Raw genomic sequence first — 16091 nt, forward strand, 5'->3', positions numbered from 1 at the left:
GGAGTTTGGTAAAAGTATTTTCTGGAGGTATGTAGAATGAGAAAATTACCATGGGCCAACTATGTAAACGTGAAGATGGCATGTATGTAGGCTTTTTGAGAGGTACTGATTCATGTCTCACCTTACAAGGTTTCATCTGTGGAAATAACTGTGCAGTTTTAGATACCAGGCAAACATTTATCAAAATTTTAGAGGCTGACTAATCATCTGTTATTCCTCTGAGGGAAAGGGATGGGTGGATAGCTTTGATGTAATGAAAATAGTGGCACCTATTATTAATCAGTCTATAACCATTAATCTGTAATATGACACTCTAACACTGACGGATAGGGAAAATAAAGTCTCTAATTAATTTTTTCTAAAACTCCTTGGATTTTACACATATCTTGGAGGCAATGAAGAAATAAGTTTATTGAAATGCTACACCTTTTTCTTGCTATAGCACACGATAGAACTAAATATATATTTTCCAGTGAATTATCACCTCTTGCAAATAAGGATGACTTTTTAAAAACCTGAAAAAAATTTCCTCCACTGGAGCAGTTACCACTGGTGTTTTTTCTAAAATAGAAAGCTTTTTTTGGCTAATAATTATTGAAGGAATTCATCACATTTTTCTTGTCTCATTACAAAACATAGATTATTATAACCATCATTTTGGATAAGGTTGCTAAATCAAATCTAAGGTAAAAAATTGGTGCCAGATATCCCAGTGTTAATCAAAAAAATCCCATATTATCAGTGGATTTGCACTACGGCAACAAAGCCAAATCAGCCAATTAAATGAAGCAAAGCAACTTAATTTATATGCAAAGTATTTCAAGTGGACCTGATTCTGCAATCTAGGCACATTCTAAACAGCTACAGCCATCAACAGAAGCTTCAAGTGAGCATGGAAAACTGTAGCGGCCTGTTATTAATAAAGCAAGAATGATGAACTTTCCTCTGCAATTAACAATTTTAATGAGCTCCAACACACACGTAAACACATACTTAGGAAATACTGTTTATACTGTGATACTCTCTAAATAAGGTAGCTTCTCCTCGTCACCTCTCCACATCTTCACCCCACTTCTCAGAGATCTTATCAGTCATCTTTTAATACATATTAAGCCACTGAAACAATCGCTTCACCGGGCTAATAAACCCTGGTAAACTCTTCATCTTCTGTGTTTTCACAGATAGACAGATATATCCACATAGGCATAACTGGGCAAACAGAGAGCAGTCAATGTTTGATACTAAAAATACATCAACTACCAATAATAGTGATATTTATAACATGTGCATTACTATCAAACATCAATTTGCTTGTTGTGCTGTGAAGCAAAACAAACAAAATCTTAAAACCGATTTAAAAAAACCTAACCATTTACTTTTAAAGAAAACAAACAAGCTAAACTCAAAACTTTGTATATCTATTTCATTCTGCATTCAAGTAAAACAAGCAGACTTCTACAGCATGCCAAAGTGAAGGGCAGGTTGACTCTTTCATCCTTCCCTTTACACGCCTCTCTGGGTACCAACACTTTTATCTCCTGTTCCCAAAAATATCACCATAAAAGGCTCTATTTGAGGGAATGACAGGCTCACAGTCTGTCTTTTCAGAATACCCATGGCAGTAACTTGCAGGTGTTTTAATTCCATCTTGTCTATTAAAGGAAGCCTTGTTTCATAAACAACCTTATCCATTTTTACATCTTAGTAGTAAAAAGACTAAAGAATGTCTTTGTTTTGTCTGTGTGATATTTTTTTAAGAATTTTATGAAGAATTTTTTTTTCCTTTTCACTTATGCCAAAGAGCATACTCATACGGTACTCTACAGTAGCTCTGTATTATATTTCTGTTGACTACTGTCAGTAATTTCTAGCACATAATGCCAAGTAAATTTGTAGCATATCACTTGCATTTTACACTTCAAGTACTCTAAGAAAGTCAAAAGATAAATACTTTTACGCAGCTTTTACATTTCACACTGATTTACAATGTTCACCTGTGAAAGCCAGAGAAACTAACTTTAGGGGGAAAAATCATAAAGTGAAGGCATTAGTATGTTTGTGATGCCTCACAGCAGAGTTATTTGCTCCTCATGTACAACAAAAGTGAAAAATGATGGTTTGGACCCTTTTACAGCAAGTACTACTCCAATGAGGCTGCTGTATTTTAATTGAATATAAAGATGTCAAAAAATCAAAGCCCTGCTGGAACAGCAAGGTCTCCCAGAGCATGCAAGTCTGTCTGTATCATAACAGAATCTGGCCATGTTTGAGGACTAAAAATGGTTATATGTATCATATTAAGAAATGGGTTATTAATGAGAATGCGAATTGTTACTGTAAGAGCACTCTCTGATCAAAAAAGTTTCCTGGTTTAGAATGAGTATTATTAACTTTATACTACAGTGAGTCATTAAGCCTGTGACAGTTGAAAAGGAGAAACACTTCTTCTATTTAACCTGAAACTACAACCATGCAATGACTACAGTTTTAAAAACGTTTTACTGACAGAAATATAAGTGAGCTGGTGTAAAGGAAAAGCATGCCACTGATTTCAATACAGCAATGCTACCTTATGCAAGGTAAGTATTCTGCCCATGACTATACTTAAGTGTATTAAAAACTAAGTAATTTATATCTGAAAAGTTACACACAGAGCACTGTGAAAAACATTTTACCATTGCATTCCACCCTGTGTCTTAAACTATCCTGATGAATGAACAGTGAATAGACCTTTTTTTTTGTTGGTGATGGTCTCTAAATCTTAACTAGGGGATCAGTATTGAAGTGTAGTACAGTAACTCTGGAGAAATGTCACTACCACACCAATTTGACAGCTCAATTATTCCTACACAAAGTCAAAGTACATGAGAATAATAACTGCTTAAATAACTTCTCAGATTTGTAAAGTGAATTATACCCCCTGCTGTTAGCAGTATTTTGTTTTCTGATTTGCCCATTTCAATACAGGTCTGTAAGAACTCCCAGTTACCCCAACCATTCAGTCAACCGTGATAAAAGGCATTTTATCCGCATCTTTTCTTACCACTGTGCTTTTTCAAAGTTTCTTTTTATTTTAATGTGATGACAATTTGCAAAAACTTAATTTTCAGCCTGCTTGCGGTTCTAATATCAGACTTTTTAAAATTTAAATTACTATGTAATCATAGTAACGAAAATATGTTTTAATAAAAGGGCTTTTGACTTAATTCAGTTGGTGAGGATGCTTTTCATGTCTTAATATTGTTGCCCAGTTCTTCCAACTACAAAATCTTTGTTTCACTTAGATTGTTTTCACACACTAAAACAGTAAGACTCGGGAAAAGAAAACCTGTCACTGCACAGATATTTCAAGAAAGGACAGCTTAAAAAGAATCCAATTCTAAAATTATAAACCATGCCAGAACTATCAAGAAGTCCATCTCACCTTCTTTTGCATTACAAAGCCTCAATGTGGTTAGAAAACCCCTTCTTTAAAAAGAAAGCCTCTGTAACTGGCTAAACGGGGCCCTCCACAGTAACCTGCCTACCGCAACAAGGGCCTCGCAGGGACCCAAGCGGCTTTAACTACATGAGTGAACACAGATCAATACTGAAGCGTGCTCTGCCCGCAAACGTATCAGGTTTGCGGGGTCACAGGGTGTAAATCTGAGCGACTCAGCTGCAGCAAGTGTAAACGTATTCACCATGTGTGAAAACACATCCCACCAGGTTTTTGCTTTACCTAATAGAATAAAACCAAAACAGAAGTCTCGCTGCCCGACACGCTGTTATTTGTAAGCTGCCAAGGCTCTGTCACACGAGGGCACACGGCAGCCGGACACAGTGTCTTGGGTGAAACAGACCCGGAGTCTCTACTCCGGGCCTTCTGCGACAAGAACCTAGCGGACCGTCTGTTTCCCTGGTGCCACCCTTGCAAGTTTGCTCCTTGCACCCGCCCGCCCCCAAGCTGCGCTGGGGCATCCCCTGAGCCGCCGCCCGCCCGGGCGGGGCGCTCCGCTCACCTGCCCGCGGCCCCGGCCAACCCGGCCCTGCCTCCGGCACGGCCCCAGCCCGGGCCGCCCCGCAGCCCGAGGTAGCTCCGCCCGCCCCGCTCGCTCCCGCGCAGTCCCGCAGCCTCGGCCGCCCTCCAGCCGCTCCACGGCTGTCTCACGACACCGGCCGGTGGCTTGCGGGGCAAGGGCTCGCGGTCCCCGAGAACCGCCGCATCTCTGCCCTGAGAGCCGAGCCCTACAGAGGTGTCCGGAGAGAGGTGGCGGGGGAGGCGAGGCCTGGCCTGCCCTCACCAGGCGGCCGGCCGCTTCCCCCGCCGTAGCCCGGTCCCCGGGCAGCCGGCCGAGCCCCGCACCCTTCGGCGGGACGGCCGGGGCCGGGCAGCGCGGAGCCCGCGGCATCACTCGCCTGGCGGCGCCGCGGCCGCCGGGTCCTAGCGCCGCCCTACCCGAAGTTCGGCGCGGGGGCCGCCAACTTCGGACCGAGTTGCGTTTGAAGCGACGCGGCTTCCCGCTACCTTCGCTCGCCGTGAAGGACGTAGGAGCTGCGGAAGAAGCCCAACAGCTCGTTCTCGATGAGGGCGTTGTAGATGATCTTAAGGTTGTAACTTCTCTGCACCTCCAGGCTGCGGTTGAGGACCACGACGAACACCTGGGTCTGTGGATAGAAGAAGGTGCGGGCCACCCGCACACCGCCGGCCAGCTTGTCCTCGGCCACGCGGACCGCCTCGATGTGCATGCGGTGGGCGTGCAGCACGATGTAGCGGCTGGCGTTCCGCACCTCCAGCTGCACGTTCACCTCGCCGCTGAAGGTGAAGTTCTCCATGAAGGCGCTCAGCATCAGGTTGTAATGCAGCGGCCGCAGGTGCCGCGGCAGCCGCGGTCGGGCCCAGGGCGGCAGCTCCCGCCGCCGCTGCCACTCCTCCTCCTCCTCCTCCTCCTCCTCCTCTTCCTCCGCCGCTTCCCCGCCCCGCGCCTCCTCCTCCGGCCTGCCGGGGGGCTGCCCCGCACCGGGCGGCTGCCGGGCTGCCCCCGAGAGGCTCCCGTTGCCGCCGGCCCGCGGCGGACCGTCGGCGGCAGCGCCGCACTCCTCGAAGCGGACGCTGAGCAGCACGGCGATCATGGTCACCGCCAGCAGCGCTAGGATGGAGACGGCGAAGCCCAGCACCAGGCGCTTGTGCACGGCGATGTGCCGCTCCGTGGTGCGGGGTCTTGGCCCCGCCGCCTCGGCCCAGGGTCCCGGCGGCAGCCCCCGGCTGCCGTTCCGCAAGGCGGCTTCCTCCTCGATCATCATGGGGGTGACGGGCGGGCGCTTCTCCCGCTTCTCCTCCAGGGCCATCACGGCAGCGCCGCCCCCGCCTCCCGCGGGGCCGCCGCCACCCGAGGGGGCCCCGAAAGCATGGGAGACTCCGAGGCAGGGGGGCCCTCGGCCCACGTGGGACGCGCCGTCTCTCACTTCCCGACGAGCCGCATCACCCCGGCCGCCGGGAGCCCCGCGGGGGAGCAGCCCTCGGGGAGGGGAACGGGACGAGGTCGGGTCGGGTCAGGCGAGAGGCGGCGGGCGCTCCCCGCCGTCCGGCTGCCGGGCCACGCCGCGCAGGCAACTTGTGTGGCTTCTGCGGGGCACTTCAGCACATGCCGCCCAGCGCTCCTCGGCGCCAAGGGGGAGGGTTCTGCCGCCCCGGCCCCCCCACTAGCGCCGCCGTCCGCAGGGAGCTCTCTTTCCCCCGCGTCCCGAGCCGCCGGGGCCGGGGTCGGGCTCCTCGCCCGGCCCCGGCAGCGCCTGAGCCATGCGCGCCCCCGGGGCGCCGGCGCGCAGGTCGGCCCGTCCCCGCGGGGCTCGCCCGGCACCAGAGGCTGTGGCACCGGACAGCGGCGCGGGCCCGGCCCGTCCTCCTCTTCCTGATAGCGGGTCAGGCTTCGGAGAGTCGCTCCTCTTATTTTCTCTTTCCTGTCTCCTGCAGGTACACAGCAATCTCCCGGCTGGCTCGAGCAGAGGCGGCTATATATAGGCACCGGGGAGAGGCGAGGGAAGGGAAGGGAAAGGATGGGAAGGGGGGAGAGGCGGGCAAGCCCCGCCGCCCCTCGGCTTCAGCGGCTGCTCCGGCTGCCGGCGGTGACGGCGGCGCCCCGGGGGAGCGGGCGGGGGCGACGCGGGGACGAGGGAGGCTCTTCTCCGGTGTGTCACACGCGGCGGCTCCGGGGGAGGTCGCTGAGGCGGCGGCGGGAGCCCCGGCCGGGGCGGGCGGAGGGCGAGGGCCGGGCTGCGCCGGGAGTGGGGAGGCTGCAAAGCCTCCGAGCCGCAGGACTGCCCGGGATTACACACGAATGCGTGTGCGCTCCACGTAAATACTGAATGCCCTTACCGTGTCATATTTATAGAGACTTAATAAAGAACCGCCGACTACGTGCTTGAACGACAATAGTGCTGTCATACTAACGTGAGGATGGAGCTCAGAAAAGGATAAATACTCCCACTTAAATCGATAGGCTTAATATGCCCAGAAAAAAAACGCGCAGTAAGCGTTGGCTGGTACTTTCAGAAATCCCCCTGCCGTTCCTCCGCGGCCCCAAGACTCTCTTACTCTCCTTCCTGCCGGTGCTGAATCCCCACTCCTCTGCTGGAGGGATTTAAAGATGTGTTAAATGCTGCCTGCGATAATACAGCAACATTTGGCTTGAGTACTCCTAGGAGTGAACCCCGGTGTGGAAAACCGAATCGGCCTACTTTTTCTACCTGCACCCAAACTTTTGTACATAGGATCTGCAAACGCACAGAATTAATTTATACAGCAAGGATCTAGAAAAATGTCTCAAAGCGTCTTTGTTCCCCTTATTTTGCTTGCATACTTCAAAAACTATCTCTGCTCATTTTCTTTTTTGAAGCTCTTTAGCTCCAATCTTGTAAGCAGTCACAGATGTGTCTATCTTTGGCATTCAGTCCTGTGAAATCTATGGGAATATATGCTGTACATCAAGTTAAATGCATACATAACAATTCGCAGGATAAAGGCCTTACTTTCCACAGTGACGAAAAAGAACAAAAAATAAAAACCAAGTCCTACACTTCCTTCATAAGCAAAGCAAATCTGAAGAGTTTCATGAAATGTGATATATTAGCCATCTTACTTCAAGAGGAAATGCCTAATCTTTCTTTGTCCTGAATCTTTGACATCTTCAAGAAGTGTTACATCATTTTGCACTCTGTTGCAGAATACAAACGAACATTTATTGACACTCAAACCAGTTTAAGGATTACCAGTTTCAGTATAAGGAATTTACTAGCTTCCTTATATATGCCTATAGAAGGATTGCATTCAGGTCTACTATCTCTAGAAAGAAGTGATCCTTTATTTTTATCTTGCAGCACACTCTAAAAAAGGTTTTTAATCTTAACAATTTTTAATTAGAAGTATGTTGATACACTTGCTAATTGTGTTTGTACATCCTAGGAGGACTAAGATTTTGCTCAATAACTAGCATTGCGACATATTTCCTGTGGCGATATTTGGCTGCCCACCTGTTAGAACGGGTCAAAGAACAGAAACATTTTATTATCTGAAAACAGCCTTCATTATTTGTTGTCTGAAGATTGATGCAGAAAGGTAGAAAACTATTGCTATGTGATTTGGAAAAAAAAAAAAGAAACTGACATGGCAAAATAACATCCAAAGCTACAGGTTTAAAATGTCAGTTTCTATATGTTTCATTAAACCCTTTAAAAGTGGGCACAAAAGGAAAGTGCCTGAGTGCTTTTAAGATTTTGTGTGCAGGCTGTCAGTATCAGGCATTAGTAAAATAGGCAGTGTTTCCCTCTCTTGTTCTCTGAACTGCCCTTTCCGTTATGTTTGTTCCTGTCAGCAGTACAGGGAGACATTCAGGCAAAGATGTGATTCAAGAGTGGAAGTAACCTGGAATATAGTGGTACAGTATGTCCCATTTATAAACATCTATATTTTTAAATTATTTTTAGTAATTCTTAATTAAATACAGTTGGATAGTTACAAGTTTCACAGGTTAAGGTTTTTGTGAAGCCTTCTCAGAAAAGCGGTCAATAGCAGGCAGTTGGGCTAACCAGGTCTGCCGTTTGTAAAGAGGGAGGTACAACTGTGTGTGTGACAGCACAGGAGCATCATTCTGGCCTTCTTGATGTACAGATAACAAATAAAAACTCTCCAGGCTGAGATCTTCCAGTCTCTGACGAGGGAGTCAGTCACACAATTTAGCTTCAACAATATTAGTCTATAAATTGAAGGGTCGTATGAGAGAGGGTATGTAAAAGGTTTAACATGCATGCTAGTAAGGAGCCATGAGGCTGATTTCTTTTAAGCCAGGTGGGAATAGCACTCCAAAAACTGGCACAGGGCATGACTGATGGGAATTAAGGCTGTCTAGATTCACCTCCAAATTTCATCATTGCTGAAACAAAGTATTGAGAGGTTTGCAACCCCTCCTCTTTGGGCTTGTCAGTCTGGAGACTTAGAATAAGAAGGTGCAGCTAGGTATCGTATTAAATAGCTCATGTGCCTTGACTCATGCATCATTCTGAAACTTCACATTACCAGATTAACCTCTTCTTCATATTAGCAATGACAGGTTTGTAAAATACAGCTTGACCAGATACAGGTCAAAGAAGGTATTAACTTAGTAATTTGTTCTCAAATGCTACTGTCTGCAAGTAGTCTCGTATACAGACTGTTATATATAGCCATTTTGCTGAAGAAAATACAAAGGCATGGGACTCCCCAAAAAACTTGCGTGTACATCTGGAGAAAATTCTTGTTTTTTCATTTGTCCACAGTTGTAAACATAGACATAAATTTCATGGGTGTTGCCTCTGAAGCTTGCAACTCCTTTGGTCTTTCTGCAATGACTGTTTCAAAATACATCAGATCGTGGATCATTTTTTCAGCCAAATCATGATAATGACTCCCTGTTGTGCAATACTTCCCCTAGGCCATCAACATCTTGTATGCAATTTTATTTTATGAGCTTATAGCCCAGGGTTTCAGGTACTCATACAAAATAAGTGTGTCTCACCTTAAATGAATTTCTGTGGAGATGACCCTCCCTAAACAAATATCAGAAGGAACATGGATGAACTTCAGATAGCACAGTTTCCAATTCTATACCAGTTTATAGGCTGGCTCCCAAAGAGCTGATGAGGAACCTGCATAAAGCTGTAGTTTATGTTACGTTAAGATTGCACACAGCACCTCTCAGTATTCACACTGGTGCTTTACAGTCTTGGAAGAAAAGCACTATAAATGACCAGCTTCACTGTATATCATGCAGCTGGGTACAGTTCATCCAACCCAGGGATTGGCACATTACATTTTTCTGAGTCTGCCTAACTATTGCTGCTTTTTAATCCAAGTGATCCATCCTTCATTCATCTGGATATAACAGAGGTTTACAGACAGACTTTATCATACTGACACTACTCACAAAAAAAAAAAAAAAAAGGCTTAGAAAATGTCCTTCTATGCAGAGCCCAAAATCAACTGGAATTTATATTGGGAAAAATTACAGGGGAAAAAAGACTGCATCAGCCCACATCAGTCAGTGCTCCACTGACCCTTTCAGCTGCAGTCAGGCATTTCTCTTGTCATAGCTGGATTCTCCTTGCGTACTTTAAAGTCAAGGATACCCACAGGTCTTAATCCCTCCTATTTCAGTCCTAAAATGTTCTACACTTCATAGCCAACTAATATATTGGTCAAAAAACATCAACAAGGTGACCTCTCAGAGCATTATGAACTACTCACTCCCCACAGACACAGCTTCTATCTAGCTGTTACTTACGAGACTAAGTGGGGGATAACTGTTTCCAGCCACGCAGGTTGCCAGAGAAGCCAAGAGGAAATTATCAGTGTATCATCCATTGGCTTTTCAGTTATGACTAATTCCTCAAAGAACTGACACTGCCTAACGGGACAGCTGTGTCCTCTTGAAGCTTACAAGTAGGCCAAAGAGAGTGGAATGGGACAGTGGTCCTATTTTAGTGGGTTTTTAGTTGGTTTTCTTTTGTTTTGTTTTTTCCAAAAGACATTTTCAGTAACATGTCAGGTTTAACATATGGCACTGGGGAATACACCTTCTGTTTAGTTTAAAAATTGCTGCTAAGAAAAATGCTAAGGGAAAGACTTTCTAATTAAAAGTGAAAACACTGGATTGTAAAACAAGCTGACACACAGTGATTTGTGCTGGCTTAAACATCCCAAGAAAAGGAACATTCCTTCCATTTTCTGCTCTTTCACCCTCATGTCACCTGTGTAAATGACCATTTTTACTTGAGTTCATTTGCAGTAAGCACTATTTACCTTTAGTTTATAACTAGAGATGTCCAGGTATGGCTTTATCTTGGTCAAGTTTTGTGCTTCCTTTTAAAAAGGAACAGATACACAAGGAAGGGCTTGGTGCTGTGGGTAAGGTCCTATGGAATGAAAAGATATAAGTTTGCCACAGGACAGAGAGGCTCCCTAGTGACCTTGATCCTTCTCTTCACCTCCTTCCTTTTTCTCTAATCATCACCTCTTGCTTTCCTGTCACCTCTCAGTTGCATCAGAGGAGGCATCAATAGAGCACTATCTGTGCACCACCAGACCCCCATGACCACCTGCTGCTTTCCAGTCACCTTGTGCCTTGAAATCACACCATTGCCACCCTTTGTTGGGGAATTTACTTCCTCTATATTCCAGTCCTTTTAAACTACTCAGTACTACCCTACAAAGTCATAACACTTTTTCATTTTTCAAAAGTCAGCATTTTTTTTTTCTCGAGTTTTAGGATAAGAGTATCTACTTTCATATGAGACCTAAATGTTTTAAATTTCCAGTTTGGGTGTCTGAGATGTATTTTTTTACCCAGATGTTCTGTTTTTATATTTATCCACATCTACTCAGCAACTGATTTCTTCTTTTTCTTCCTTACATTTCTTTTTCTTCATTACAGCAGTAATTTAGGAAGGAAAACAAGTGTTCTCATTCTCCACTAGCAAGTTTTAGTTAAAGTATATTCCATCTTATTTACAAGAGTTTTTTTCTCAGTTTTTAAACACAACTTCTTGAAGATATCTTTTTTCTAAGCATGAACCATTTCAACTCCACAAGTTCAATAATGCCATGTTTTTAGTAGTGGAATGTAGAGCATAGATATAGTAGTGTTTGTTTCTTTCACTGAATAATTACACTTAAAACTGGCTAATTGGAATCAATTAGTAGTAAGAAGTTAGTCTCAGGGGGAGAAGAAGAATTATTTGTGGAAACTCCAGATTGTATTAAGAACCAGCATTTACGTGTCTAGATTGTGTCTTATCTACTGAATCTTTTTCATTAAAAATACCAGGAATGTTGCAGCGGGGAAGGCAAGGGTTTACTTCCATTAAAATTTAGATTAAACTCCATTTTTACAAACATCTGTGGATAATCTCTTCATCCTTTAAACTTTACAATAAAGATTCAGACCTCTGGAACTGGATTTCAATACAGAGCTTTGCGTATTTTGTAACATTATAGTCATTATAAACATAATGTGCTCTTTTGTTTCTTTCAATATCCCATTTCCATTTTACAAGGCAAAAATATGGATGTTTCCTTGTGGGTCTCCTGATTCAGCTTATCTCGAGAGTCCTACCTTATGCAAGAATACTTGTGCTTTACCATCACCTGCCTCAGGCCCATATTTGTGTCCAGAGACTTTATACAAGAATATGAATGTATTTTGTCAGCTCCACTGTAACCTTTTGTATCCTACTGTGGACTCCCTAAGAAAGGAAATGTGCACTGATGCTCACCTCAGCCTTTAATGATCACCTCCACTGATCTTCACAATCAAAGTACCTTAGAGATCTTTGCTTTGCCAGATGTCCAGCATAAGCATAAAATAGGCAATTTTATTCAGAAATGTGGCCAAAATTTAACAGCTGGGGAAAGTACATCCCACAACAATCCTTTAAGAAGAAGGATCTGTTAAAATAATCAAAAGCATGTACAAAGAGAATCACTGTGAGGTTCCTCAGTCTAAATGCTGATTGATCCCAAACTTTCTCTGAATAAGGACTGCAAGGAAAAAAGTCAGTGTGTTTAAGGGTGCTGTGATTTTACAATTCATTCCAAGAAAGCACTCTGGTACCTCCAGAACATTACTTTCTTTGGGTTGGCCTTTAAAACTGAGCAAGTTCCAAAGGGGAGTCATAAACAGGGGGCACAAATTATGAAAGGAAAGAGGAGTTCAGCTAACTTGGCAAGATTGTTTGTCTCAGTGCTCTTTTTAGCCAAAATTTGTCTGGGTTTGATTTTACTGGGATCCTGAGGATTAGATGCTTCAATTTCCTCACAAAATGAATAATGTGAGCAAATCGAACAAGGTCTTTGAATGTAGAATACCAGTTATTGATTTTTAAAAAATGAAACCAAAACAAGTAACTATCTGTAGTGATAAAACTATTCTAAATGCAGCAGCAGCATTGATAATTTAACCAACATTTAAAAACATTAAAATATCCTACTTATTAATAATTCCATATCCAAGTCTTTTAAGCTACCCATGTGTGACTCTTGATTTCCTGGGTGGTTGCAAAGTTGCCATTTCATTAAGGATCTAAATACATTACCAATATAATATGTGATCATTTGATGGGCCCCAGAGCCCACTACCAGGTGTTCTGTAACACCACTCAATTCAGAGAAAAATATTTCATAATAGTTCTAAGGATTTTTTTCTTAATGCATTAGAAGTATTTTGAGTTTGTTTCTGCAAGTAAACTCCTGCCCCCTATCGCCCATAATAGCACTGATACCATAGGCATGCATCTCAAAAGAATTAAAAATATTACAACTAGTCTGGTTTTAAAGGTCTAAAAATTACTTAGATATAATTTTTTCATTAAGTAAGCCTCACGTCAGAACTGTCTACAGCAGTCATGGCTGCTGCTTTCATGTTAGAAAAGTGTTAATCTAACTGCTCATGTAAAACTTGGATCTCAGAAAGAGTTTCACTATTAAGATGGTTTTGGTGAGGATTCATATTCATCATCAAAGTGGCAAGATTTAACCCCTGTTGGTATAAAATTCATGATCACAGAACTCGGTGTTTCAAATAACTTGCGTATGAAGTAAAGACCAGAGCACTTAACAAAGCCACAAAAATTAAACAATCAAAACACTCCAGTAGAAAATACGTTCACATTGCAGGCAGTAAATAATTCCTGGTATCGTATCTCTTATCAGCAAGACTAATGACTGAAAATAAGTTTTCAGATTTTAGTTCATTTGAATTCCTTATTCCTTAGAGAAGAAAATTAATTAAACTACATTTTGATCATAATAACTTTCCTTAAGATTCTGGAGCTGTGATAAGCAGACAACCTATGTCTTGCTCATTCTTTTAAAAACTTAACTTTTGATGTGGGATGGGGGCAATGAACCATCCTTGCTGCTATATAGCTTTAAGGCTTTTCACAAAATAAAATTTAACTGACAATAAAGGAACTATGCTCCTAATTAAAATAATATTGATTCAGCATATGGTATTTTGCCTTTGGTATTCACGTTTTATTAGCTAAGTTGTCACTTTTCTCTTTAGTGCCACCTTGTGGGTCAGCCAGTTATAAAAGCACAGAAATCTCTCCTGCACTGAGAATAGTCTGGATCTGGCATTCAGAACATCACAGGGAAGGGGGGAGGTTTGGTTTAAGGGTTTAGGCCATCTCTTTTTTTAAGAAAAAAAGTAATAATGTATGGTGAAAATGTTTGCTATTCATTTATAATAGGTATGCAAGACAGAACAATCTCTTTGGATTGAAAATAATGGGATCTACAGAAAAAAAAAATCAATTTTCATTTAAAGGATAATCATCAAACTTACCCTGAAAATGTAAGTGGCAAGCTCTGACTTATGTGATTTTTGCCACAAGAAAAATGGGTTTGTATCTTAGTGACGTTAATTTTGTATCTTAGTGACATTAACTTTTCAAGAGAAGTAGAACTAGATAATTGTAAACTCCCACTAATCCCACTTTTGGGATGATCAGATACAGCATCATAGCATACTTGCTTAAATTCAGGGTGGATTTGCACATGCAAGCTTTTCATTCTGGTGATAAAGCACAGAAATTAAAAAGCGTATATAAAAATTAAAAGTGTCAGGGGACGTGTACTGCAAAGGACATTCAGATCAAAACTTGGCTGGAGTGTGGTCACAATAAGCGTTGTTTAATTCAACACTAATGACTCAGCTGTCCTCTCACCTTACAGAACAGCTCAAACACTGCTCATTCATTACTTGGATGACTGTGGACAGTAGAATTATGGTCAGTTTGTCTTCTTGAAAGGAGCAGAGAGAATGTTTCTGATGTTTCTAATTTTTAAAGAGCCCTTTTCATTACTTTCATTAATCCTTTTTGTTGCTTGTCTTAATGCTGACAGTTTTGGAAGCTACAAGAAAAATAAATTTTTTGTACCTTATAGGCTCCCAGTTTGTTCTGCATACACATTAAAAGCACTTTAAGTTTACACATGTTTTTTATCTAGCCAGCTCCTTTGCATTCTCTCTTACTAAGTACAGGCTTATAAAGCAAAATAAGTCATCCCTAAAAATCACTTAAATTTAATCAAGCAGTCACATATCAGGTAATCTTGCTGGTAAGGAGAGGGGTTACTTTAAATGGTAGCCTTGGGTTTTACTGAAATTTGGTATCAACCTTAAGACATGTGAACAAGTGACAGAAAATATAAGACAGAAGAAAATGCCGTTTCCCATGATCAGCTATAGCTATTTCTTAGATGGAACAAGACTCAGGAGCTTCACAGAAGCATATACCACAGCAGGCATTGAAGTTCAAGGAAATTTTCCAAGCATGAAAAGCCCAGTAAGCTCCCCTACCAATAAGTAGGTAGGTGTCCAGCAGTTTCTCTGAGCCTTAGATATGTTCAAACACAGTAAGTTCGGGTCAAGAAATAGAAAGGATGGTCCAACAGCCTTCTTTCATAGCCCCTTTGCTATCTTAACCCCTCCAAACACTGGAAAAGCCTTTGAGGAAAAGAGCTGTCAATGACTGTATGGTATCTAGATGCTCCACCCCATGGAAACACTGAGAGAGCAATGTCTGGGACAGCTGATCATATTCCAGAATTCACTCTGAGCTGAACAGCCACCCTCTGCAAAACACTGATGGGCAAATGCTTCTCTGCTGAGAAGACAGGAGGATGGAAAGGAGTTGAGTTGAAGGTTGAGTGAAGAATGACACACAGCAAAAGAGAGAGCTTTCACCCTGTGCTCAATTTCAGCAGTTGCAGAGGATACAGCTACAGAGATGGCCATCTCTGTGTGACTCCACCATGCATCAGTTATTCTTGTCACTCTTACCCCACTTTTCCTTCTCAAACACCAGCCTATGATCAGTTACCAGGTGCTTCCACATAATTGCCAGCACCAGAAGACACAGACTGGCAACCTGCCTGTTGGAACATTGCATTTACTGTACTGAGAAATGGCTGCGTGCTTAAAAATGAGATATGAATATATGTTTGAGAGGTTTTTACATCCTTGAAATCCTGACATTCTAAAATTCTGAAAAAGTATGAACGATATTTAAATGGTGAGAGTGAGTGTAATGGCACAAAACAAATACTCTAAAGAAAAAAAGTAATGGGATACCCAGGACTGCAACCATCGTTCACAGAGAAGGTCCTTGTCTTATTTTTGAGAAGTACTTACTAGAACTAAGTTCCATTTTCTATTAGGAGTTTTTAGCTTCTGCTTTATAAGAAACAACAGGCATACACCACAAGCTATGCTTCTGCCAGGTCAGTCTCCTACCAAACACACCAAGCATGATGCCCTTCAGCCCCAGCTGGGTGCAGTCTGACCTTCTCACTGGCAGCTGTGCTCATGTACAGCCAGGTTCGAGTCAGACAGAATACAGAATACAGACCAGTTTTGCAGGGTTGGGGTGCTCTTGCTCACCCACTCCTGGGATAATTTTCATGTGGCTCCCTTCCTAAAAACACTGCTCAATTTGCTTTTGAAAAGTTACGTACCTAAGTCATTTCCCACGGTTTTATTTGAAATGTGATTTCTCCAGACCCCAGGAAATTCCAG

At 43.1% G+C, this 16091-nt stretch overlaps 1 protein-coding gene across 1 annotated transcript in view; it reads right to left on the minus strand.

The window, feature by feature from the left end:
* The window catches only part of TRHDE (thyrotropin releasing hormone degrading enzyme), a 213906-nt gene extending 208434 nt beyond the window's left edge, over positions 1 to 5472 (minus strand). Inside the window, exon 1 of the mRNA XM_063396448.1 lies at positions 4508 to 5472. Within this exon, the coding sequence (XP_063252518.1) occupies positions 4508 to 5328 (821 nt within the window). The 5' untranslated portion in view covers positions 5329 to 5472. The remainder of the gene's footprint in view (positions 1 to 4507) is intronic.
* Positions 5473 to 16091: the final 10619 nt, after the last annotated feature.

Source organism: Prinia subflava, chromosome 4 (assembly GCF_021018805.1).
Source record: "Prinia subflava isolate CZ2003 ecotype Zambia chromosome 4, Cam_Psub_1.2, whole genome shotgun sequence".
Classification (NCBI taxonomy): domain Eukaryota; kingdom Metazoa; phylum Chordata; class Aves; order Passeriformes; family Cisticolidae; genus Prinia; species Prinia subflava.